This window comes from Falco biarmicus, chromosome 8 (assembly GCF_023638135.1).
Source record: "Falco biarmicus isolate bFalBia1 chromosome 8, bFalBia1.pri, whole genome shotgun sequence".
Lineage (NCBI taxonomy): Eukaryota > Metazoa > Chordata > Aves > Falconiformes > Falconidae > Falco > Falco biarmicus.
Genome location: NC_079295.1, coordinates 15,656,195 through 15,683,392, shown reverse-complemented (window position 1 = coordinate 15,683,392; position 27,198 = coordinate 15,656,195). Strand labels below are relative to the sequence as shown.

At 42.5% G+C, this 27,198-nt stretch overlaps 1 protein-coding gene and 1 long non-coding RNA gene across 5 annotated transcripts in view; one reads left to right on the top strand and one right to left on the bottom strand.

The window, feature by feature from the left end:
• The window catches only part of LOC130153810 (uncharacterized), a 30,445-nt gene extending 12,989 nt beyond the window's left edge, over positions 1-17,456 (bottom strand). The window contains exons 1-2 of the long non-coding RNA XR_008823508.1: positions 17,187-17,456; positions 6,176-6,244 (exon numbers count right to left, since the gene is read on the bottom strand). This is a non-coding gene — a long non-coding RNA (uncharacterized LOC130153810). The remainder of the gene's footprint in view (positions 1-6,175; positions 6,245-17,186) is intronic.
• Positions 1-26,233, top strand: part of PARD3B (par-3 family cell polarity regulator beta) — a 413,289-nt gene extending 387,056 nt beyond the window's left edge. For all 4 annotated transcript variants that reach the window (XM_056349156.1, XM_056349159.1, XM_056349157.1 and 1 more), the window contains one exon: positions 21,468-26,233. In XM_056349156.1, the coding sequence (XP_056205131.1) occupies positions 21,468-21,822 (355 nt within the window). In that variant the 3' untranslated portion in view covers positions 21,823-26,233. The remainder of the gene's footprint in view (positions 1-21,467) is intronic.
• Positions 26,234-27,198: the final 965 nt, after the last annotated feature.

Here is a 27,198-nt window from a genome sequence, read left to right as displayed (position 1 = left end):
TTCTACAGTTTTGCGTCAAACTGAATTCCAATTTTGATCTGTCACATTACTTTTATAAATGTATTTACAAAAAGCATCTAACCTCAAATTTAAATGTCACATTGTGGAGAATTCATTACATTCTTCAAAAGTTAATTATTTTACTGTTTAAAAAGATTATGCCTTTTTTATTTTTTTCTTAAGTCTGAAATTACCCAGTTTCAGTTTCTAGATACCCTGGTAAATATTTTTTCTGCTAGATTTAAGAGCCAAGCCCGCAAAAAGCTTCCCTTTCAGTATTTCTATGCAGTGATCATTTATGTTATCTTTTAGCCTCCCTTTCAATAAATTAGCACTTAGATCTTACACTATAGAGCATGAAACAGCATTGACTCAAGGGACCAGAGTCCCCGTACAGTCAATTTATGAGGTAGCCTCTAGAGTCGAGTCAAAAACATTTCCAACTCTTTGGATCAAAAGCAAAGTTTCTGTAACTCCTGTGTCACGAAGAGATAAGATTCCTCAAACAGAGGGAATGGATTACTTGGTAAGTTTCATTAGTTTTTTCTTGCACTTGAGTGTTCTGCCTTTATTTTACTACCCAAGTTTATTTCAAAATGCAGGATTTCTGTAATTTAGTCGAATCCCAAAAACATCATCAGAAAGTGACTTAGCACAAATGACAAGAAAAAGTTGCCTGTTAAATAAGTCATCATTACCATTGTCTAGCAGAATCTGAAATTAATATACTGATATAACTTCAATATATATAGTGTGTGTTTTCCTAGTTAACAAAAAGAAATCACAATTTTAGTGCAGATTATAATTAGCTGTAAATCACCTTGTCAGAGCAGTCCCAGCCTATGGGAATTGACTAACCAAGGATCACAGATGAAAAAGCAAGATTTGAAATCAATTATTTAAATCAAAATTCCCTGCTTGTTGGGTTAAAACACTTTTTATTTTCTTTAAATCACTTTGGTTTAACTTATTCCATCCCATGTTGAAAAAATCTGTCCCTCTTCTCATTTTGTATACTTCGTTTACCTTCTTCCTTGACATTCCACAGTACTTTATGCAGCATTGACGCAGCAGTGCAGTCGTGATTATAGCCATCAGCTGAGGGATGTGATGTTCGGGTTGTTTTTTTGATGTTGGCCCATCTGCACTGACCAAGTGCCATGCAGTGGCACAGTGGTTCATAGTAATAGTGTTGCTCTGTCCCATAATACTGCTGCTGTTCTGCCAAGTTGTGTTCCAGGGACCTTCTTAGCGCTCAGAAACTTCTTAGCCATAGTCTGCCTCTCAGTTTTCCACGGTTCCTCTCTTTGGTGGACTTCATTACATGGCTCTACTGAATTTGTGTTTGGGGGTTTTTTAGCTCAAAATTATGCTTTATGGCAGGCAGGGGGTGGCAATGCTGATGCAGACTGCAGGTGTCACAGGGAATGCCATTGCTGCCTTGTAGCACTGTTTAAATTGGAGCATCATTTGCCTGGTTAAAAAAAGCGTCTGCAGATATATTTTTATAAAGGGGGGGGGAGTTTGCCAAAACTTTAGTGGCAGTGAAATTATTTATCAGCCCAGTACAGAATCACCAAAGTTATGGTCTGTCAGTGAAACCGCTTTGCTGGACGTATGCAGTTACAAAGCAAATCTAATAACTTTTGATGCATAAAGTAATACACAATATTTTTAGTAATGCCCAGATTTTCCCTTCAAAGTGGTAGAAAACAGTGACGGGCAGGATGATGGGAAAATATTCTGTATTTCCAGGTAGCTGGAAAAAGTCTGTATCTCCGCCAATTCTCATATTGATTAAAATTAAAAGAGGGTCAAGAGAAAGATTTGAGAACTAATTGTGAGTGGACTTTTTTAATTTTTCAAAACTAACCATTATTTTTTTAATATTCCCCTGACATAACTGCAAAGGTAAGAAGACTTGATAATTTGGAGTCTTACATAGGATTAGAGCTAAGTAGCGCACAAACACGAGTGGCCCACCTAAATTCATCATCCTAGTCATGTGAAATGTAAGTAATATTCAAACAATGTGTTCTACAGTATACTTGATTATTAACTTTCTCTTCTGTTTTAATCATCTAAAGTAGTATCAGTAACTCAGGAATATTTTTTAAATATTATTTTTATCTTGACAGCTGTACTTTCATTGAAAATGCAGCAAAATCTTGTCTGTATATATCTTCCAGGGTGGTGATCTAATTATAAATGAAATGTGTATGGTTTTAGTTGGGTCTTAAGTCCTGGCAGATGAATTTAGAGTCGGGTTTAATAGAAATATTGGTCCTACTCAAGGACCTCCAAGTTACATTGCAATAAATAGCCAAGGTGAAATACGGGCAAAGAAGGTCATTCTTACATGCTAGAGCACAAGCTTGGGAACCAAGGTGGTGTGTTCATTAAAAAATTAGCCTATATCCGATATCAAACAGTGTAAGATTTGCTTAACTAACTTCACTTAACTCTGCAAGATAATAAAACTGAGTGCTGTGGAAACTGCCCAGCATCTCTGAGATGTCAGGGAGGTCATTGTATTTCAAGGAGGACAGCATCCAAATCCATAGCAGGACACCAGATTTGTGATACATACGTGCAGCAGAAAGCTGGAAGTGCCTTGTTGCAACTTGTTCTGTTTTATCTCAGTTTCAGTTCCTCTGCTGCAGTGTGCCATGGTATTAATATCACCTCAGTGTTGTATGTGAAGTCTGAAGGCTTTTTTTGTGTATGTTGTTGAAATACATTTGTCCAGTAACGTGCAGAGTTTATAAATAACTTGTGTGTACCTTCTACAGGGAGTCTTGGGCATTAAAAGCAGAGCAGGTGGGAAAGGATCAGTGTACTGTAGAAGTTTTAAAACATGGTCTTGTGTCTTTCTCTTAAGACTTGCTGAAAGGAGGAAAGAAAATTTTTAACAGGATCACAATTACAGAAATCTCTATGGTGAATTCAAAAGGAAGGAGATTTGGTTGTAAAACATACCTCCAGCTTTCTAATAAAGTAGAAATATCACTTGAAATGAGCGGGATGCCTCTATCCAAACCAAATTAAGTCTTAATACTGAAAAGGTATACTTTAGAAAGTCAGAAAGGTCGAGGTTCATGACATCAAATCATGGATTGCAGCTGGCAGGCTACCTCTGTAATTTCCATGGGAATAACTAAAGAAATTTGACCAAAGAAAACGTCTGCAACAAGTAGGACATAGCTTGAAAAGAACACTAAAAGCCAGATGTCCCAGAAGAATACTTTGGAAATGTAGGAGGTAGCAGACAGGGGTGGGTTTTGTCAATTTTTTTAATAAGTCAGTCAACTCCTCACAGCAAAAAACCCAGTTAATACAATGTGGAATAGTTTAAAAGCTAATTAATATTTTGAAACTGAACAGCCAGCTTTTTGCAAGGAGGTACTAGCTGGAGTAAATAAAAATACATTCAAGTGTCACATTTACAAAAAACATGGATCTGGTATGGATTTTAGTGTATAACCAGGCATAAGGACCTCCCACTCAAACAAAGGGCACCAAGTTCAGCTTAAAAATACAGGAGGTGGAGGAAAATATTGCCTTTGAATAAAAAGGCTTGAATTAATATTATAAAATTTAATGAAGGCATGGAGACATTGCCTCGGAAAAAAAACTGTATTAACTATGCCTCCAGTGAGTAAAAGAACAAAACAACTGTTAGGGAACAAAATATTAATGATAGAAAGAAGTGTCAGTACAAAATGGTTAGGTTGAGAAGAAGGATCTGTGGAAAAAAGATAAGTGAATGCAAATTAAAAAGAAGATCATCAAATTAAAAAAAAAAAAAAGCATATATCCCATCCAGTGCATCAACAGAGTGATGTGCTGAGTGAAACCTGGGGAATAAGATTTGTGCTACAAAATGCAAATCTATCCATTGCATTGTTGAGATGGATATTGAAATCACTCAGGAGACCAACAGGCTGGGAAGCTCAGCTGGCTGCTTTATAGGTACAGATATTTGGAATAAAAACGTTGCTGCTTCTGTTGTGTTATAATTCAGAAAAAGTGTGGACTCTAGGCTGCAAAAATGTGGAAATAAGTTTTTTATTCTGTGAGACAGTGCATTGTAAAATAAGACAACTGCACTGCAGTTCTTGGCTTTGTCTTTCCCTTGATGAATAGGTCTGGAGGTGCGGCTGAAAGGTGGTTGTCAGCAAACATGCTTTAAAAACAGCTAACAAAGGAGAAATGTGGGAAGCCAACAGCATCAGGTGTAAATATATGTGATTTTTGAGGATGTTGGAACAGGATTCTTGAGTGAGCTTCCTGCAGCTCTCACAGGGTTGTGCATGAACCTCCTGTGTTCTATCACAGCTCAGCTAGGTTCCTGTAAGCAAGCAGCAGCTTTGCGATGGCACCAGTTGCTCAGAGCCAGGCTGCAGTTAGTTCTGCATAATCCAGCCAAATCCTTTGTCTCCCTCCAATCTTTGCAAAGCAGGCTCATTAAAAAAAAAAAAAAAAAACCAAAAAAAAACCACACACCACAAACGGGAAAGGTGTTACAAAGAACAAGGAAGTTGTACTGTCATGGTAGCAAGTTTCAAGCTTTTAATGGCAAGCCACTTTCAGTGGGTCATTTATAGGTATTCTTATGTATGTATCTAGAAAAAGGAAAGATTATACTGATGAAGCAGGAAAGTGAATTGTATGTGGACAGTCTTAATTGAATGCTGCAAGATAATGATGGGCTGTGAAATCTCGGGAACTCAAATATAGTTCTGGGTTCTTTTACAGACACATAGGGGACAGAGTCATAAGCACTCAGCGTGCCACCCACTGAGAAATAAGAAACAGGGTGAGGGAGATGTGAGCCATAGAGAAACACAAGAGCAGTGCTTTACGAAGACCTGCAGTTGTTTGTTATCCTTGGTGAAACCCTGCCTTGTGAGAAGAGAGCTTTTATATAAACTGGTGATTAAAGGAAAGAGGTATCTAATTTGGGATTAAGAGAATCACTGAAGAATTTAATAGTAAAATCAGTTGCTAGAACAGCTGTTTCAACACAGGTCATACAATTGGCAGCCAAACTGCTTCCATTTCGCAAGCAGGTGACATTTAATTTCTCTGCACAGAAGCCTTTTAAACACATATCAAGAGAATATTCTAAATTCTAGAGATTTTTGTCCAACTTTCTTTGCCCATATATTCACCTAAGGCTTTTATGTTGCTTTTCAACTGATACTTTAGAAAGTCATGCTTTGGGTATATTGTTACAGATTGACTAACACTTTATTCTGCAAGAAATATTGTAGAAGCTAGTGTAAGCCTGACCAATAATCCATGGACATATTCATACCAGTTGCAGTCAGCAGTCAATTTAGACTGAGATGTGATCACTGTTAGAGCATATTCCTTCATTTCTTTGCTGTATGGGTCAGTCTGGTAGTAATTTGGTAAACTCTGATGAGGTTATTTGTTTTTTCCCCAGGAACTCTGTCCACCAATGTTAGCAGTCTCTGTCTGTATTTTGGAGATCCTAGAAAAAGGAATATATCTTTGCCTGCTTTGTATGTTCTTCTCCACCCCATTCCATCTTACCACAGATACAAGTGAAGTAAAAGTAGGACTTAAAAATTAATGTAATTCAAGGTTGTTGAAGAATTACAAATATTCAGATCACTAGTGGTTACGGACCAGTAACTTTGTTAAGAGGAAGCATGGAGCTAAAACTCCTGTTGTACTCTGTTAAAGAAAATTAATTCCTGCTTTCTTAAGCATCTTTACCCTCATCTCCAGGCTTGGAAAAGATGGCATTGTTCTAGCGTTTAATAGTTATGTAAATTAGCACTAATTTTGTCACTTAGCACCTGTACAAATTTTCTACGAGAACAGCTCTTTAAAATTTGGTATAAACAAAGCACAAGATGCACAGTGATACTGTTCTTTTGTCGATAATTATTTGGGAAAATCTGCATAAGCTATTGTCATGGATATGCCAGAAACACACTAGCAAAACTTTGTAGGTATGTGATACAGGCCATTAGTCAGACTTTCAGCAAGCTTTATTTAAGAAATATATTAAATACCATAATGCATATACTAAAAACTTAACCACATCTTTATAGTAATGGTAGTGTCTTTGCTGTACTCAAAAACTTTGTCTGCCAAACATAACTTAATCTGGCTATAGAGATGTTGACAGAACTCATACCTTCTGCCTGGTATTGCTGTGGCCTCCACTGCTGCACTCTGTTCCGTGTGGGCCGGTGAGATCCTACAGCTGTTGGAATAAGTATTAGTTTAAAGAGTTATTCTGCTTTGATTAACCATTCGATGAGGGGGGAAATGACAGGGGGGAGAGTGCCTAAGGAATCTCTCTCTGCTTCAGGCCTCCTGCCCACCAGGATGCATTTAAATGTTCGAGCAGTGATGAGGTGAGGAGTCATGTAAACTGGAAACTCTTCCTCAAGTCACCGTCTTCTCTCTGTTCACAGAGTAATTGATAGCTCATGTGCTTGCAACAGCTGAAAAAACAGCAGAACATGGAAACACATCCACTGTATAACATACATGGGAAGCAAGAGGAGGAGAGTGTTAACTCTAATAGAAAGTGAATTATCTGACATTTTTGTTCCACTCCAGGTGTAATTCAGCAAGGAGATTGGATCTGTGCATTAGACAGTCTGAGACAGCACCTTGGAAATTGGCAGCCAGTTCCAGGCAGAGAGGGCAGTAAATGTGTGAATAAAACCCAGCCCAGGTTACCAAGTAAAATCCCGAGCCAGTGGAGGTGCTCGGATGTTGAGTAGCTGGCACTTTTCTTCATTTAGAGAAGAAAAATTGCCTTTGTTTTCCAGGTGAAGTACTTTGAGAGTAGTCTGTTGTAGATCATGACAAAACCTGGCAAACAAAACCAATCTCGGCAGGCTTTCACAGTTGAAAATCCATGTGAATGGCTTTTTGCTTGGATCTAGTGTTAGTGTGCTGTTGTACATACCCATGTGTCACCAGGTTTTGGTTCCTCATTTAGCATTTTTGTGTGAATTTTGGCTCGGTCTAAGATGTTATGCTTTAAAGAAAAGGAATATTTGTTTACTGAAAACTGAGATGTCTTCAGTATAAAAAGAATGTATTTTTAGAAGTATGGTATGGTCACAGTTTTTCCCTTTGTTTTGCTTTCTTGAAGAGGTAATAGATACGCTTTTGAACTGAAATCAACCATCCAAAACAATAGCTGGGACAAAACGAGTCGAAGAAAGGACATACTAGCAGTCTTTCCAAAGATCCTCAAACAGCAAACACACTTTATAACTATATGTAAAGCAATTAAAGATTTCCAAAATCAGTTAAAAGCTTTAAGGATTCCAGCAGCTGTGCTCAGAAATCCTGTGTGGCTTTGCTGCGCGTACTGTTTCTTACAGGCAGACTCGACTTCTGGTAGTCCTCTGATTAGCTTTGATGGGGTCTCTGAAGGCATCTGAGTTTCTCACTGCCTAGGGAATTAGGCTGAATTTAGGCTGCCTGAATACACCCATGCTGGTTTTGAGCATTTTCTGTAAGGATACCGTGTGGTACGCGGCAGCCCCCTCTGGAATGGCAAGTGGAAGCAGCTCAGCGGAACAGGCTGCGCTGCGGTACTGACTGCACCACGCTCTATGGCAGAAAGCAAAGAGCAGATCTGTTTGAGATGAAAGGAAGGGTTTTTTTTTTTTTAAAAAAAAAAAAGCCAACAACAAAAAAAACCACAAATTCAATTAGTGAGTTGAAATTGAGTTGGGGTTTACAGCTTGAATTTTTAGGCCCAGATCCATCAGAGCACTTAAGCACCTGCTTTACCTTGAATACATTTTGTTTTTCAATAGCAATCATTTGCCTCGCTATCAGAGGCCTCCAGGAAACCTGGACTTAAACGTGCATTGTAAAGCGTAGGGGAAGGATGGCAGACAGTCAGTGGTACTTAAGAGAAATTTTACTTTTTCACTACCTGCACTTTCTGTGGCTTAAATAATGCCTCCTTAATGTTGCCGTAATGCAATGCTTTTTGCTGAATACCCTGTAAATAATATCAAGAAAGATTATTTAATGAATAATCTGACTTTTTCTTTGAAGAGACTTGTTACTGATCTTAACCTGGAATCTCTTTAGTATTATTGAGGGGAATAGCAACCTTAATGTCATTTTGGTTTTGATTTCTTTGTGTGAAGGGCTGAAAGCTCTCCCTTCTCTCTCGTCACCAAACATCTGAGGAAAGCTCTGTTATTGAGAGATTACTGCAGTGGTCCTTGGTCTTAGAGAGATTTCATCAGAAACATTTCGTTTTTAATGGACAATGGAAAATGTTCAGCTGTCCATTATTACACTTCTTTGTACACAGTCTAAAAATATAAATGGAAATTATAATTACATCTGTAATTCTGGGTCCCAGCTGAAATCACTTTAATCCCGATGTGAAAAAAAAAATCAATACAGAACCCTTAACCCTGGTCTTTTCCTGCTTAGACATTTCATTTTCAGTTGTACTAGTTTATACCACAAGTTTTGTAAGTTTTTCAAGGGACTTTAGTGTACAGAGACCATTTTGCATCCTCAGATAGTATTGCTGCTTTGTGCTTTGCTGACTTAGAAACTGGAATATTCTTCTTGAGTAATGGTTTATATTGTAGCTGCTTGATATGACAGGAGATTTCTCCCGTTTACTTTTTGATCATTAAAAAAAGAGGGGCCTTTGAAATGTTGCAGAGTTCTTTTAAAGAAAATCCCATTTTACTGAAAGTAGAATTACAGTTATTTTCGTTAAAGAGGAACCCAAGTCAGCATTCAAGATTTAACATTGTGGTTTGGAAAAGATGTCATTCTCAACTCACCATAGGTTCTCTCTACTATATTGTGCTTTTTTCCTATGGGATTCAAACAGTAGGTCTGTCAAATATTATCGTTGTTGGGGTTTTTTTACAATCAACATCTATAAGTACAGACACGCCAAGTGTTTTGTGTTTCTGAAACCTGCACCTTTCTGCAAACCTGGACTTAGACTAATAGTTGCTTTGGTTTGAGTTGGCTTCTGGGGAGGAAAGGAGAAGTTGTTATGCCGTAAGGCTTATGCAGACTATTAATTGTCTGCTAATTACAGCTTCTCCTGAAGCATCTGGTTCTGGCGATAGTCAAAGACATGATACTGCAGTTTAGGGCACACTCTGTTACGTTGCCCCAGTTGCCACACTATTAATAATCATAAATGTAACATCCATGTAGCAGAGGTGTGCTGTTCATCTGGTAGATGTCTTGTTTCTTAGTAATTGCATATATGTATCCCTCTAGATCATGAGGACTCAAAAGTAAAAAATAAATGAACTACATTTTGGCCAGTCTTTTCTCTGAATACCTGAAAGACACAATTGAAAAGGAATGTTTCCACGTGGAGTGAGGCATTTCAGCAACCCACATCTAGTACTTGAGCTATTTATTTGCTGTCTAAGGCTGTCAGGCTTTAACTTCCTGACTTCATTCCAGGATACAGATGTCTCATTCTCTCCCTGCCCTCTCCTCCCCTTTCAGATACCATTCTCCTATACAAGAGCCTAATCCAAAGCTCATTGAAATGCTTCCATTGACATCCAAAGGCTTTGGCTGAGGCTGGTTGAGTCTCCGGCGCAAAGTTCCTCATCGCATTGAGTTATTCAGTCTTCTCAGCCTGATATTTAGGCAGAGCACAGGTCTCTTTCCATCTTTACTTCCCTCTGCAAAGTATCTTGATGGTTTTTTTATGAGCTTGCCACTTCAAGTCTATCACATCACGCAATCTGAAAATACTTAGAATGATACTGTAGTAGTGACCTTTATTGTTCATTAGTGAATCAGCAGCTAGCTTACTGTGGCTTTAAATGAGCTATATAAATTGGTTGTTATTTTCAGTGATGATTCCCTTGATTTGAACATACTAGAGCAAAGATAATTGATTGATTCATTATGTAAAAGATTGTTTCAAGTTAGAGGGTGTTTTTATTTTTTTCCCCCACAGCCAAATTGAGACATGCTGTCTGGAATCTTTGCCAGGTTCTTACCAGGATCAGATCGGGAAGTGCAATTGCTTCTCTTTTTCTCACTGATGGCATGTAGTAGCCTTCCTGGATGGGGTAGGGGTGCCTCTCTGATTGTGGTGGTGTTCATCATGATCTAAGATGAAGCTACTGACAGCATCACATCTTGCACATAAGACTACTGCACACTGTAGCCTTTGACACATGACATATATATGTGTTCAAAAGAAACTAAAGTCTATACCTGGTGGTGCTGTCCAAAGCCTCTCTTTGCCTCAACATTGGCTTGCCGCTATCTTCCAGCTGCTGTGCTGTCACCTCTGTAAGGTATCACTGATTAACAGCTGTTGGCATTGCTTCCATTGCTCAAGGATGCAGTGTTTTGGTGTGTCTTTAAAGCATTTTTTTTTCTGTCTTCTGCTGTATGCTCCCACTTCCAGCTTCAGCATCCTGATGTCTTCTGTTCTAGGTATGTGACTAAGCTGATATAACTGTGTTGCCACAGGCTGTGCTTGCTCTCTCTAGAAGGTTGCCATGCTCCAAGAACTTTGCTGTTCCAAATTTTATCTTGTCATCTGGCATGAAGCATGGTGTGCAGATGGCACAGAAGAAATTTGTTTAGAAGCTACATATCTCCTCAGTTACAAGTGTTGGGGGGGGAGGGGGGGAGGATGTACATATGCCTGGGGTGTTGATGATTGCACCAGTTCCCAAAGAGCAAAGGATGCTGCGTGCCCAGGGACCATGCTAGTAAGTCCTGCTGGATCCATGGTGCTGCCCCAGACCAGGAATGCATGGCAGACAATCACATAGATCTGGTGATGTCTCATGTCATCTTGGACTCCTTGCAGGCATTGCCAGGGCTGGCACTGCTGGGGAAGAAACCAAAGAAGAGAACAGTAGCCAGGCCAGGAAGGGGAAGTGGCAAAAAAAGTGGTGGGAGTCATGGGCTCCAAGAAACCAAACTCAGACCTCGTGGAGGGAGGCAGAGAGGACAGCAGGGGATGTGACATCTCATCGTGTTGTCATGTCTTCCCATCTCCAGCCTGTGGTCTAACATGATGTCCACTGACTTTCAGATTTGTTTTTCTTAAGGAAATGAAGTCCAGCAAATGAAAAGGGTAAGGGGAAGAACTGAGCACAGAAGTGGATGAAAGTCAGCAGTCAATTTGTCTTCATCTGTCAGTGGCCCACATAGCTTGTATATATCTATAGGCATTAAAGTCAGTGCCATATATACAAGTAAAACCTCTAACTATGCCCGTAAGGCTGGGTTACGGTGGTTGGGAGCTATATTGTGCGTTTCCTCCATGCTATGTGGTTCAGGTCTCAAAGCACCGTTAGAGTGATGTATTTGGTAGCAGTGGCGTGTGTGTCTCTCATTCACACACAGCTATTCTGCAGGGCGTGTTGAGGGGGTGTTTGAGGAACTGAGCAGATTCACGGCTGTGTCTCACTTCTCCAGAATCTGCTTCTGCTACCAGAATCTGGTGCGCTAAACCCTCCTCATCTGAGCAAGTCAACAGCCTGTCCCAGGCTGCCGCCTTAGAGAATGGCAGGGACTTTGTAAATAAAGGAAACAATTGAATGATAAGTTCACACTTCAGCACACTGCTTAACAACCTGATAACAGTTAATTACATACAGTATTTTTAAATGCAGCAACAGGGAGATAACTCATGCAGAGATGGAGCACAGGCACTTGGGCCTCACGACTGAAGGTTAACCTTTTACTGCCCATGTCCCTAAAGAGACCAGTGGCTTGCAGCTCTGGATCTCACCAGCTTTGAACATTTACTGGCTAGCAGTGACTCAGGGCCATCCGTGTAGCGTTTGTTCAGCCACAGGTAGGGGCAGGGGGAAGCTGCGCTCAGCCCTGCAACTTGCAGGGCCCAGTTTTGCAAGAGCAACCTGTGCACTGGCAGGCGGGAACTGCAGGGTGGCGAAACAAGGGACGTCTTCACCGTGGGCAGCAGGTAGAGCATGTCCAGTCAGCAGTAGCTCCGCTTGCTGCAGCTGCACTGATGTTCGTGTAACTGTAGAAGCTCTTAAGGAAGAAGCCAGCATAAACACAGCTGGAATGGGCTGCTTCGCAGGGCACTCGCAGCCGTCTGCAAGTCACAGCAGCTGCAGTCAGTGCTACTGCGCTCCGGGCACCGGGTGGGACGTTTCCGTCTCTCCTAGCTCGGTGGGATTGAGGGGTTTGACCCTTGTTATTTAAAGCTCAATTTCAGGACATCTGCTGTCAGAGCACCCGCAAAGTTTGTGACTTAATGCAAGTCTAATTAACCGATTTGCCTATCCAAATCTAGAGATTTACACACTTCTGTAGAGGCAGCTGTAAAGTTACAACTTCAGCTGTTTATCATGCCCTGAGCCTTTAAATCTCAATTATTAAAGGTGGTGTTTAATGGCTGGCTGGAAAAGGGGTGGTTACCAGAGTGTTAATGGAGTGCGGCAAGCCAGGAAATCTATAATCTAATGCCTGTATAGAAATGAATGGTTCTAACAAAAGAAAATATACAGGGGGGAGGATGTACTTACAGACTGTTTGCCTGTTTGGGAGCAAATCAGTACATGAGCAGTAGGGGAACAATGGGGACTGAAATACTGCCTGAAGAAAGAAATAAGAGCTGCTTGTCTTTACGGTCCCCCAAAAAGCAGCTATCATTCTCCTCTGGATCTTGAGCTTTGCCTTTGTTCCACAGGGGAAAAAAAAAGAATGACACATCTCGGTGAGTTTAACAGAATGTCTGGACCCAGAAAGAAATGAAATGGAGGGAAAAATAACCAGCTACAATCGGTTTCAAAAATCATTTTCCTTTTTTATTGAAGCATGGTTTTACTACCCAGTTTGTGCCATTGGAGGCAGAATTGACAGCCATGCTTCATCATGGCAATGGGAGAAAACGCTGCAAGGAATGCTTTAATTTAAATGAGAGATACTTTGGAAAAAAAAAAAAAGCCTAAAAGCTCGGTAATAACATTAATAACCACTTCTTACCGGTTTTTACTAGCCCACTAAAGATCAGACAGCGTGTTAAGATCCCAGCAGCTGAATAGCAAAGACCTGGGTGCAGGTTGTTATTACTTAGGAAGGTTCTTTTAATGATTTCTGTTATTTGTTGAAAATAATTTGAACAGCACAGCTGAATAATCACCATGCTTTAAATTCATTTCACGTGAAAAATGAGAACAGGATAGAATTTGGGTTTATGTGTCTTTGGAAGCACTTTACAAAAGCAGCATGGATAGCAGTAGCGCTGTGAATGGTTAGGCGAAGGGAGGAGGCTTCCTTGCTTGGGAGGAGTTCTCCAGGAGCCTGAGCAGTGTGTTTGTTTCCTTTTGAGAGCGGGATTTTGGTAGGCAGCAGAATTTCTTTTAAATCAAATTAAAATCTCCTGAACCACCACAGGACCTTTAATTTCTACCCTGATAGCCTCCAAGAAAGCACGGATCGGCAGTAGAGGTTTGGGTGAGACAGAGATCTGGGTAGTATTTCTGGCTTTTGTGCTTGGGCCAGCATTGTGGTCTCATCTCTGGGTCTCTCCCTTCTCATTGCTTGCCTGCTCTTGAGGGACGTAGCTGGCTCTTCTCGTGGCAGGGATAGCAGGGCCCCCATGTCCTTTGGAGCTATTGCACATTCTACTGTAACGCAGTAGAAATACTGCTGTAAGATGCCACTTCAGCATCTTGCCCCAGTGGCAGTTCTGCATGCATTCAGTACTTCTTCATATTAGTTTGAGTCTGCATTGAAATGCAAAATTCAGCTGAGAAACTGAAACATTCACTTCTCTTGCTGGCCTAAGATGCATATGTCCTTTAAAAAGAAGTTTTCTCCCCTCTGGTGTAACTTGGCCCGCATCTCAGAAATGTGACGCAAGAGACCAAAGGCCAAGAACTTTTTTAGTCTATAGGAAGAGCTTTCGGCCCCTGCTGATCTGCAAAACAAAAGACCAAAGGGACCTTAAAATCTCATCCAGGTCTCTCCCCGGCAGAGCATGGGGGTTCCTGAGCAACAAGCATGACTGCTTAGCTTTGAGAGTAGGTTACCAATGCCAAGAGGTTAATGACTCACACGGCATTATGTTGTGTTGAATAATGAGTAACATGTGAAATGACACATGTTGTAATGACTTGCTACTTAAAGTACCAATCTACTTAAGATCTCTTTAAGCTTGAAGAGATCACAGAATAGCGATGTCTTGTTCAATAGGTGCTACTTTATTTTGTGCCTTCTGGTAGAAGAGATGTACCATGCCTGAGAGCATATGAACAAAACAAGTGAGGAATTGAGTAGGAAGGATTATTGGACTAGCTGTTTTGAATGCTTATTGGGCATGTATAGAGCACTGGCTAGCATATTCGGGTTTTTGTTGCTGTTGATTTGAGGGTTTTAATCCTGATTATCGCTGTTCCTATATTTGTAGGTTGGATTTAGGGAAGGAAAGAAAGGGGAGCTTTGCCTACAGGATGGGATTACCATGTCTGAGGTCTGCTGTGGGAAATAAGCTAATGCTGGAGCAAAGGAGTAACGCAGTGTTTTATTGCTTTGCTGATGGGAAGGGGTTTAATTAAATGGCACTCTAAATTCTGATATTAACCAATCTGTGACATAGTTTGCTCCGTTAGGGGTTGAGAACAATCAGTTTGCTTGCATGCAAAATAGACTGTTCATGCTGTCATAAGAAATCTTAAATAATCATACTGTAAAGTTTTAAACCTGTCAGACTGCTGTGTTCCTGTCTTAGAGTTGTCTCTGCAGTCTGCTTATCTGCAAGCAGAGGTAGTATCTGACTAAACTTTATGCTTGGTCCTGGATATAAAAACAAGTAGGACACCTAAATTGCTAAGAACTGCCCAGGGAGCTGCTAGGGTGCAACTTCTCTCAAAACATAGCCCTCAGCAAGCAAAAAAGGACTTTGTTCTCCAGCCACTTTAAGGCTAGACTTCAACTAGAGTAATATAAATATGCCTATGCACTTGCCTTTTGGGATTGTGGTGCTTTTGCTGTTTGTTTCTAAATATTCCAAGCTGTGATACTGTAGAGAGAGAGGAAAACTGTGCATATAAGCTTTTATGTTCAGGCCAGTCGAGGCCACTGTTTAACTTTGCAAAATTGCCTGCTAGGGAGGAGAATCAGGCCTGCCTGCATTGCATCTGAAATGTACTCTTGCTTGAATTTCAAACAAACTTGTGTGGATCCCTCATCCTCCAAATCTAAAACAAACATGAATACTTTAAAAAGGGGAGAGAGAGATTTTTCCACTCCCCCCCCCCCCGGTAACACAGGTCATGAAATGATCATTATTTTTATGGGTCTGCAAAGCCTGTAGAAGTCAAAGCTATGTAATATACATTGCAGAGTGTTCTGCTAATCCAGTCCAACCGCAGTCGTGCCTGGCCCAGGGATGAGGGTCTGGTAACTGGAAACCTGACACTGTAGGAATTCCAAACACAGTCTTCAAACTAAAAACAGCTCTCTCTGCATGGCATGTGCTACGTGAGAGCCAGGGATTGTATTCGTTTACGTTATCTGATTTTTTAGCCTTGTATTGTTGATAAAAGAACAGGAGAAGAAAGCACCTCCACCAGCTCAGCTCATAAATAATCTGTGTGTGGTGTGTTTGGGGTTAGTACGACATTGCTAGACATCTGCCGCCTTCTGAGAGATACAAGCCTCTCTCACAGACAGCAGCTACGGAGCACTTCCTTGTGTTGCAGATTCTTCCTAGCACTGATACCAAATTTGATTTCTAGTGGCTTTTTAAATGCAAAACCCATCATTGGAAGTATTGGTCTGAAACGGCAAAGAATATTTGTTATAGGAGTATCTTGCCTATTAAGATACAGAGGCAGACTTTAATGAAGCTCAGGGTCATGCAGTGATTTTTTTTGAAACCTGCAGTGATTTTAAAAAAAAAAATATTAAATTATGTGCACATTGAATATTAAGCAACAGAAATTCTTAGTGCCACTGACTACAAACAGCACTGCAGTGTCTTTAATACTGTATCTGGAGAGATAGGGACTACATGATCTTTTTAGTCAGTTGTTTTTAGTGTATGTTGAGAAGAGCTTTATAAAGACAGTGTAATGTATTTGATACTGTAAGATTGTTTGCATAATTTAATTCTTACATCAGCTTCTCCTTTCTTCTTTAAAAGTAGATCCTCCTGGCTGAGAACAAGCAGCATGCAATCACAATGCATACAGTAGAGTTCTTCACTGAGAATTTGGACATAGATAGGACCTTGTTGCTTTCCCCTGTTCTTTAATCGCAGCCTGAGCTGCCTGATGCCATCACCCGGAGTCTCTGTATGTCTTGCTTAGACATGAAAGAGACTGCAGCCAAATGTGGGCTTTCCATTTGCCACTTAGTCTGTGGCTGTCTTTGAAGTTTATTTCAAGAAGTATTCCCTGACAAAGTAAGAAGGCAGTTTTTCATGTGAGATTATATCCCTTGCAAAATATTCCCTCAGCAGCCAGGAGACAGTGATGTAAGAAGAGAGCATTCCCTTCCTTGCTTTTTAGCAGGTACTAAGAGGGTGACCTCTGTGATTCTCCCTATAGAACAGAGGCAAGAAAAACTCTTTGTCATGATGAAATCCAAACCCCCAACATGATGGGGCACAGCATGAACAGCCAGACCGTCATTTTGCTTTCCTTTTCTTTCAGATAACCCAAGCATGTGTCTCGTGGATGATGTTAAAGGTGACCTGCAAATGGGGGTTAACAATGAAACAGAGTAAACTTGAAATGAAATAATTTTTTTCTGGTTGTTTTTTGAAGCATCAGGTATTTAGGCCAGTCTGCCCTGTGAGATTCTCCACAACTGAAGAATTACTGAAATGGGGACTTTAAAAAAAAAAAAAAAAAAGTGGAACTGCAGAAAGAAAAAAACGTTTTAGTTAGGTTTTTGAAGCGTAGAGATACCTATCTAACTTCAATGACTAAATAGCATTTTGGGTAAAAGAAGCCTTTCTTAAGTATTCTGAATCCTTTGGTTCAGTTTTAAATAAACCTAGAAGCTCTTAAAAATCTGCAGCAAAGCCAGAAAATATTAGATTTTATATTCTTTGTGCTTGGAAGATAAATAAAGGAGGGATAGAGTAGCTCAGGCTTTACTTGTCATAGGAAAAAAACAACACATATACTGTTAACTGAACGTCAGTCACGATTTACCTGCTTTATTTAGATGATGCTACTTTGACTCTTAAAGCTTAAAATGGAGTTCTTCAAGTTCTTCCCTGGTGAATCATTTAGAAAATAAACCAGTAAGAGCTGCCACCCAGCATATGAAATGATATGGCGAAACATGTTTGCAACTACCCATGTGATCTATAATTTCCCTGCAGGGAAGTTGAGATTTCACTTCCTCACAGTAAAATGAACATTTTAAGGGGCACCTTGCCCATGACATTTTTGAGGGGTGCATTTTCACACTGCCCCACCAGCTGCACTCCTTCCTTGAACCTGGTGCTTCTGCCTCCCTTCCTTTCACTGCTTGCTTCAGAAGCAGCAGCCTCTGCTTTTAGCTGGACACGCGTCAGTGGTATCTTCCAGTGGGAGCCAGCAGAGCTGAACTGTCAGCAAAAACGCTTTTTGAGCTCTGAGATCAGTTCCTTCTCAGGATGTTGTGCCAGCTTCCCTACCTTCTGCCTGCCATTAATTTCACTGGACCCCCAGGTCAAACAACTGGCCAAAAATCTGGAAAACAGCTGAGAGTCAGAGCAGCTCCTACACAGCATGTCCTTTCAGAGGGCACGCTCCTGGACTGGTCCCTTTGAGTGGCTAGACCTGCTTGACCCAATTTGTGGATTTTTGATCACTCCCCTGGGTCACTGATTTTCCACTTGAGGTTATTGGTTTGACCCCCAAACCTTGGGTCACTTGGGAGGTGTGATATGGCCCTGTGAACTCTGAACTCATCAGGAGCCAACAAAAACAGCCAGGGAGGGGAGAAGAATTTCATTAGGGCCTCCTCAGAGGTGGCAATGTCTGCCAAGTGAAAAGGCAGAGGTGGTTTTTCTTCTTGCAGAAACAAACATTGCATCTACAAGGGGCTGCCAAGTAGAAAGTGTTTGGTTTGAGTTGTTATGGCAATTTCTTTAAGGATAAACAACGGCATATACTTGCACCCCGTGAGCTCTCACGTGGAAACGGTGCTGTGTCAGAGGAGCCTGCTCTTCATGCCGGGAGCTGCCCTGTCTCCCGGGCTCACTCCTAATGGTGACAGCGTTTCCACAGCCAGAGCTTGGTACCTGTACGCGTTTCTTCTACCTTAAATAGATTGACTTTCTGATGGTTAAGTTGACACACTTGAGGAGGGAAGAGCTGGTTTTTCCTGTATTTTCAGTCTTGTCAGATGGAGGTTTGTGTCAGAGGTTTATGGATGCTGGCTGGTCGCACTGAGCAGCTCCCGAAGAGCAGGCTTCGCCGGGCATGGCGGGGAGGTGGGGAAGAATGAATCCTCAGGAAATAACTCAGCCTCAGCATGTGGTGCTGGCCGTAAAAGGGAAGAAAAGCGTTGTCACTGTAGCATGTGTACCTGCACACATGACACCCACTGGGATCGCCAGGGGAACTGGGCTGCAGAGTGTGGTGCAGACACAAGGATGTCTTTCATGAAGTTTCCTCCGGTCATGCTGCCTAGGGGCAGCCATCTGGGCAGTTACCAGCATTTCCCAACTCATGCAAGAGTTCTGGTCATCACTGGTTAGGTCACTGCTTGTGTTATTGCCAAGGCTGCTAAAAAACCCTCACATACCTTCCCCAGGGCTTTGCTAAAGGCTCCATATGAAGTGGGTTCAAGCCTTGTCTCTGTGTACAGCCTCTCCTCCCAGCTGCTGAGCCCTGACTCGGAGGAAGACACTCGAGAACGATAGCACCTAGGGTGTTTCACCCTCAGAGGAGGGAAACTGGTGCTGAGAGTGGACAGACTGGGTATTTATTTTTTTAAAGAAAGATTTTTCCCTATCCACATGTTCCTCTGCAGTTTGTCTACACAACCAGAGGTGGTATTAATTCTAATTATAAGTGAACTAATGATGGATTTAGTTTTGTAGCATAGGTAACAGCAATGAAGACCTGATGGCACAAGCTCAAGCAGCTTGGGTACGTACCTCGGGTCTGGCACACTTGCTGGTTGCTCAGGCTCATCTTCACTGCACGGTCCTAGGTCAGTGCTGCTTGAATGCTCTACCCTCTGCACAGTCACAGCTTCTGTGGCAGCAGTGTCACACTGTCCCCTAGAACCGGACTGGCCGAGCTTTCCTGGAAACAGCTCTTTTGGCTGGATGGCAAAACGCATCCGCTGCTTTTCCTGCAACATCCAGAGCTCTTGTGTGAGTTGAGGGATGAGCTGTGTGCTAAAGGCTCAGTAGCTGATGCGGGTGGCTCAGTCCTGTTCTCAACAGTCATTTTGGTACCAATTAATCTTGAATTTGTTATTTTAGAGTAATTCAATTTTGCAGTTAAGAGCTGGCTCTTCAGTGAATTCTTGAGCAGGTTCCAGGCTCAGTCCCTTTCTAATGTGATCCACAAGAATTTGGTTGATTATAGCTGCTGATGAGACCATATTATAAAATCTAATATACAGGATTTTGAGCATTATCTTTATTAAAAGGTGATGGGTGCAGGTTTGACATTTCTTCCTGTTGGTTTGCTGCTTGACAGAAAGCAGTTCCAACCATTGAAGAAGCTTTTTTATGATTGGAACGGTGTTTTTGCACACAGAGGAATTAAATCTGAGTGTAATGGGACTGACTTAGAGAACAAGTTTTCCTATAGAAATACATGGAGCAACTGTTTTGTCTGCTGTGAAAATTAGGCTTTGTTGCAAGGCATAGGTGTGTGAGCAGAGACAGCAGTTGTCTCAATACAAGCAGTAAAGAGTCCTTTTAGTATCTCAGAGGGTGGCTTCAGGCCCTTCAGCACTTTGTCTGGACTATCTCACTGGGAGGGGGGGAAGCTGGGAGTGCCTGTCTTTTATAATGTTCTGTTTTTAAAGCAAAAAGTGTCTGGGGAGCATAGGGTCCTAAAAGTCCAAGGCCTGGAATTCTTCCTTTTGCTGTTTCCATTTTAAACAGGAAACATTTGCACTAAGTTATTCCAGGGGGAGAATTGTAGGTTCATTTCAAGGCAGATAGTGTTTGTTCATTGCCTATGTCCATGATTTACCCCATGGGCTTAAATGAGTGCAGCAGAAAACCACATGTTTTGTTTTACTTCATGCAAAACAAGTTCCAGTGGAGTCTTGAGAGCCCAGATTAAGAAAGAGGGAGCATGCTTGTAAAATCACTGTGTGAACAAAAGAGAGGCATTGATGAATTGTGAACACCTGATCTGCTGTACCAGAATGATGACTGTTTTAATAAATCTATGCAAAGAATATTTAAACAGCTGATGAGTTCAGTCCTGCAGCAACAGAGCAGGTGTAATTGATTTATACTTTCAGCCTCTGTTTTGGGTCAAAACCCTGCCATTTTCCTTCACCTCTCACTTGGAGAGAAACTTCCTCTGCAGACAATGGGAGGTTTTGCCCAAAGTGCAAAGACATTTGCAATCGGACTGGCAAAAATTCCTAATTGAGTTGAACTTTTTGGGATGCTCTGGTGACATGTCTGTAAGAACAATTATTTTTGCCATTTCAAAAGTATCACAAGTTAAGATGTACTAGGAAAAAATATCAGTGCTTCATTAGTGCAAATCATGGAATTAAGATGCAGAAAGCTACAGAGAGAGCTCTGTGGCACATCCTCAGGGATGACATGTTCAGATGTTGCTTTTCACGTGAACTAGAGCTTGTCAGATCCATATTGATGCAGGTAAGTTACAGGGCTGTTGTAATATCAGGCCTTCTAGATCACAGGAGGGGTTTTTTGAAACCCCATTGGCAGCTCGCCCATTAAACACAGGTATTGTAGCCTGACATATCCCTAGTGTTTCTTCCAGGAGTTCCAGTTTTTCCAGCTATAGTGTTTGGAAAGTTTTACAGTCTGACATGTTAGGAGAAAAAATAGTGGGAAATGGCTTGGAAAGCGTGAATATTTGTGCATGTAAAGCTTATGGGATTTGCAGACTTGCAGACCCAACTCATCTGTTTATCCTCAGGCTAGATAAGATTCAGTCAAACATGCATTGTTTAGAGGGGCTTTGTTTCCATTATGGCAAATGGATCACAGGAGGCTGACTTTGGGAGCTGAAGGGCTCCAGTGCTCCCCCATTGTGAAAGGGCTGTGGAGTGCGCTGGACCCTTCCTCCAGCGTCCTGGGTGTTACGGACTTTTGTAGCTTGCAGGTGGGAGGCTTGTTACCCTTCAGAAGTTCTTTTTATTCATCTGGACCTGTCATGCTTGAGGTGGCATTTCCTTTCCTAAAGTAAACATAGATCATGAGTACAATAACGTGTCGCTGGGCTAGTAGACTGCCTTTTTATGTGCTTTATTATGGTTTTTCTCCTCAGGCGTGGACCTGCAGAGCCACTGGAATATTTAACAGGGCCACGAGTAATATACAAAGAGAGAGATCTTCCCTACTACCAAGGAGGACAGCCTGTTGTCCACCCGTCTAAGGGGAACTACATGCGTGTGCCAGACACAAGAGTGGCAGAATTGCGGTACCCCCAGTACTATCCAGCCCAGCCTGTCACAAACCAGCATAAAGGACCCCTCCGGCAGGATGTGCCACCTTCCCCTCCTCAGTCCCACCGAGCACCAGCTTACAATGAAATTGTCCGACACCGTGGGACCAGTCCAGACCAGTACCAGTACAGACAGCAGGATCCCAGGCAGAAGAACCCCATGACTGCAGCTGTATAGCCACACACTGGACTGGCCAGCACAGCCCAGGAGGAATCCCGTTGGACATCGTCCTTGTAAAGTTGTTCCCAAGCGTAGCTGCCTGTAAGAATGGCACACGAGACCTGGAGTCGTTCTTACTGAGCTGGGCTCAGCGTAGGTGCTTTCTAACAGGCAATATAAAGCCACATGAGGTACGATGTGTTTTGAGTATGTGAGGTACAGACAGTTGAGTATTTTGTAATTCCTTTTAAAAATAGAAAGTGGCTGCTAGAAATGAAGCGCAACACTTAATACACCTCAGGGCTATTAACCGAATCCAGTTACACCTATACAGTACGTAGCTGTCTGTATAAGGGCAGAGTTTACTTCAGAGTGCTGTTGAAGAGCTTTTAAGCGAGAACGCAGCATGCAGTACGGACCTCGTGCAAAGCCGGGGATCTTGTGTAATCCAGTGTGTGATCATGAGTTGACAAGGGACTGCTGCGAAGGTAGCAGCCACATTCCAGGCATGTTCAGACCAGCAGCTCTGTGCTTTAAGGATGCTGCAGTTCCACATTTGTAATCTGGCCTCTGTCTTCCTCTTTCTGTTTGGTGGTGCCAGCATTTATCTTGTAGCCTTCATTTTTTGCAGTTTGTGTAGCGAGCTTCTCCTCTTACTGCACCTACTGCGTTTGGAGTAAGGCGTGAAGTTTTAGCTGCCGTGCTTGGGCAGGCTCACAGAGGACAAGGCAGCCGCCCACCTAAGTGTGTGTCTCTAGATGTGCGTGTGTGTGCGCTTGTGAGTGTTTCTTAGTGCGCACTCTTTAAACGTAAACCTCGGAGATCAGATCCTCAGCTGCTGCCAATGTGTCGCTCTCGGGGTTTCAGTGGAGCTGGCCTATAAGAAGTGGCTGAGGCAGTGACCGCGGGCACGGACTCCGTAATTCGTATTAAGTTCCTGTATCAGGTCTTGCCTTGGCTCCGGCAGGGCAGCCCCTTCCTGGCCGGGGCTGTGGCGCAGTGCCTGCCGGCAGCGTGCCCTGCCCTCGCCAGCCTGCCGCCGCACCAAGGCACCTGTCGGTGCGGGGGCCACCCTCGGTGCCCCCAGTGAAGCTCAGCCTCAGGCAGTGCCAGGCCAGTGCCAAGTGCCAAACTACTCGAGTTCCTGCAGCCAGGGGCCAGCAGGGAAAGGGGGTTTTCACAGCAAGGGGTGAGGGAAAAGGCAAGGGAAAGCAACAGGGAGGGCTTCAAGACCCTGGGGCCCAGAAGGAAGAGGAGGGAACAGCTGTTTGTAGCAAGTTGTTTGCAGCATTGCGTAGGAAGAGATGTGCGGATGGGGAGAGGGGGCCAGCAGCGCAGCAGGGCTGGGGGGACAGGGCAGTGCTGTATGTGCCTGGCCCTTTGCCCTGCGCAGCCTGAGTTTGCTCTGCAGCCAGCCAGCCTGGGAGGAGGTCAGAAACATGTGGGACCTGTGCTACCTGGCCTAACAGCACTGTGGATGCTCAGAGATTTGTCTCAAGGATTTTGTCACAGAGAAACCTTACAGACTTGCCACCTAGAAGTATATTTTGTGAAGTTTTCAAGTGTCCTTAATTCCTCTACTTCTGCCTTTTGGGGAGTGTTATTAAACTGTTTGGGCTTCTCTCTTCATCAGGAGAAACTGGCCTGGCCCAGGATTAAGCACAAGAGTTTCTTTGATGTCTTTTTGACACCTTTGGTATGCAACAGATTAAATCACATAGGTCACTTCCCAGGTATTAAATACCACGAGGAAGGTTTGTCCTTCTAGGAGCGTGTCCCTTTACTAGATACCCCTGGGAAAAGGGCTCGTTAGAGTAAGAGGTCTGGAAGGTGCAGGGCAGGGTGGGTCTGTGCACTGCTGCTTTCCGGAGGCCACCCCAAGCAGATGCTGGCCCTGATGAGAAGCAGCATTTAATCCCAGGCAACGTTTCTGCTGCTAATGCTGTTGAGAGACTGGCATAACCCTGAGGCACGGGAGCACGTGCAGCTGCCAGGCTGGCCAGCAGGCTCTATCCTTTGCTTTCACACTGCTCTCTACCCATCAGCAGGGCTGGGAAGCAGGGAAGAGGAGACAGCTTTGGGGTGGTGGAGGAACATCTCCGTGATTCAGATACAGGGCTGGACTCCCTGGGGCAGGGGCAGACACAGCTCTGAATCCAGTCAGGAAGAAGCATTGGTGGGAGGGAGGGAGAGGAATGCACAGATTATGAAGCAACTGCATTCGGTTCTTGTTCCATTTCTTTCTGCCCTCTTCCCTAGTAATGTAAGAGGGAAAAACCTCTGGAGGGAGGGTTGGATGTAAAGCTGGATGTCTCTTGGTACCCTCCATAAATAAGGCACATTCCCTGAGGAAACTCATCCTGTCGTGTACGTGCTGTACACAGCCTTGTACTTCTCTCAAAGAGTTTTAGATGCTGTAGGATATTCAGCTAGGACTTGGCAGCCACAGGGTAGCCACTGGAGTTATGAAGGCCCGCTGAAAGTGAAGCAAAAACAAATTAAAATACTTTCCTTTCCCTCCTTGAAATATAACCCCTGATACATTTGATCCAGCTGTAAAGAAACTAATATGGTTGCGACAGTGGCTTTATCAAGCCAGGCCACAATTAAGAACAGCTCTGAATATAAGCTACTGCCTTTATAAATCACTCTCAACTAACCCTTCAAATGGCATCACAGCACAGTGAACAGAACTTATTTACAGTATTTCAAGAGCCAGGGCCAAATAAAATCTGGATGGAAACAGCTCCTGGGTTATTTATAGCCTTTGAAGGACCTGCGCGATTGTCTCCCTGTAACCTGAATCTCTCCTTAAGACCTCCCCTTGACTGCATCGGCTCCACTCAGTTGAGGCGGACAGATCAAACGAACACCTTCTGAGCTGTTAATCTTACCCAACAGGTTATTAAATGATGCTTCTGCTGTTAGACCAGTACAGAGCTTCTTCCAAAAAAAAAAAAATAAATGCTACAAGTATAATATATGGATGCATCCTACAGGTGAGGAGCTAAGGAGGAAGAACAGTCTGACCTAGCTAGGGGAACAAGACCAAAAAGTATTACGGAGCACCTCATCAATCTCTGGTGCCATTGTTCTGGGAGAAAATTGCCATTTGCTGGTTTAATATCTGGTAGAGGTATGGTATTTTCAAAAGTATGATGTGTAACTACAGTATATATAGTCAGCTTCTCTGCAGTGTAAAATGTATGATTTTAGCACCATATTGTGGAAAAATATGTACCGTGCAGAATTCACGAGGTGCTACAACTGACGGTTGAAAATACACACTTGCAAAATCCAAAAGAGCCGTTAAGTAACAAGTTGTTCTTTTCCCCATATGTCCATATGTTTGGGAAAATTATGAGTCTGAAAAGCTCTTGACATGTAATTGCCTCGCACTCCCTCATCCAAAATGTGCCAGTCCAGCAGCAAAGTTACTGACGTAGCTGGTGTGAAGGGAGAGTTTGGGTTTGCCACCAGAGCAGCGTGCCGTGAGTGTGCGTGTGAACAGGAGTCAAGACAAGGGGGAGAGGGGCCCGCTTTCACGTGAAGCTGGAAGCTTTGATTTCCTGAGCTGGTGGCATGCAGCCTGCATCTCTGGCTCTGGCACAGGGCCAGCCGGGCCCAGCAGTTGAAAGATTAAGAGATAGAAAAAGAGCCTGTGGATTTTCTGAGTGACCACCCACTAGTGAGCCATGATCTTGGCCCGTGAGCAGACGTTACCACTGTGATATATTAAGATGCAGAAGTCTCTAGGCACCCCTCAAATGCATAAAGAGATATCAGTTGCCCTTTGTGGAGGGAAAAAAAAAAGGGGGTAGGGAACTAAGCATTAAAAAAAAAAAAAGGCTCCTGCCTTGAAAAAGTGCATGCAGCCCTGAATTCTAATTCACTCCAGCTTCCTGATCTAGAAATAGCTTCACATGCTGCCTAATTTTTTTACAGATGAATTGTGCTACCTCCTCCTCCCAGCCATCACAGATTTGTTTATCAGAGAGTTAGTGCTGTGAGTGAATCCTACTGACTGCTCTGCCAGGGCCGCATCCTGACGCTGCACTGAGCAGGGACTGCTTTGCACTTCCAAAAGGCCCTACACCTGTGCTCTGTCACAGCTGTTCTGCAGAGTCTCTTAAGCCTTGCATGCAAAATCGGAAGCGCTATTTGCTATCTCTGCATAGAAAAAAAGGCTTTATAAGACACTATTCTGTTATTGCGAGGGAGAGAGAGGTGTTTGTGATCCTGGCAATACCTGTGTGTTTAAGTGAAACTGATTTGAAAATTGCGTGTGATTGTCTTGGGGGAGAAATTCAACACACAATTTGAAAAGTTTTTTCTAGTACCACATCAAAGATTTTGATCTTTTGTTACATATGGCTATATAAATTTTACCTGTTTTATTTTGCATTAAAATAAAGGCTTTAAGACTATATATGATTATGTATTTGTATGTGCAGTCGTTTTCCTCTTTGTATCTACAAAGTAATCCGCACTCCTGGATGTGATTTGATATTAGAAGATCATGCATGATCAGGCCGGGTAAGGATCGGTAAGGTAACTTTTTGACTTTAAAAAAAACAAAAAACAAACAACAAACAAAAAAAACCCAAAACACAAAAATGCAACAGCCCTGTGCTTCCTTGTAGAAAAAAAACATCATAGGACTTAACTTGATTCCCTCTCAAATCTGCATTGTCTTCAGTTGTAGAGCCGGAGTCCTGATTTCATAGCCCTGATTGAAGGGAGAAGTGAGAGAGAAGTCGCTTGCCGTCTTGACAAATTTCAGCTTAGGCAACTGCATGCTTGTTGCTAAAGTTCCCCAGACAGTTTCACCTCAACGTCGAGCTCTTCACTTGCTGTTGATAACGGAGGTGTTCTGCAGCTGTGTAACAGGGTCCCACCGGCTGAGGCTGTATTTCAGTGAGATGGCTGCAGCAGTATCTTGTCGGAGATTTAGGACTCCTTGAAAGTTTTACACAGGTACGTGAGGTATGTGGGTCATTTCACTGAAGCTGATGACACTGCTTTTCATACTCCAGATTATGCACAAGCACAAATGAATCTTTATGGGATCAGAGCTGCTGCATTGCAGAGCACACTGAGATTCAGGCAAGAGTGTTATATTAGATTAAATAATTTTCAAAATAGCAGATACTTAAGTGAAAAGTGAAAAGAGAAGGAAGAATGTAGCCTTTTCAAGATGAAAATTTTGTTTTATTACAAACAAAAAGGGAAGAGTAAAAGAACAAAACAGAAGAACAGGAAAGTGCCAGGAGGTTTACAAAACAAGATACAGCAGAAATTGCAGTAATGGTTCAGTAAAAATACACATGTACTGCAATTCAAAACATTTTGAATGCAGATCTTGGTATTTATGGTGAAGATAGTTCATGGGCA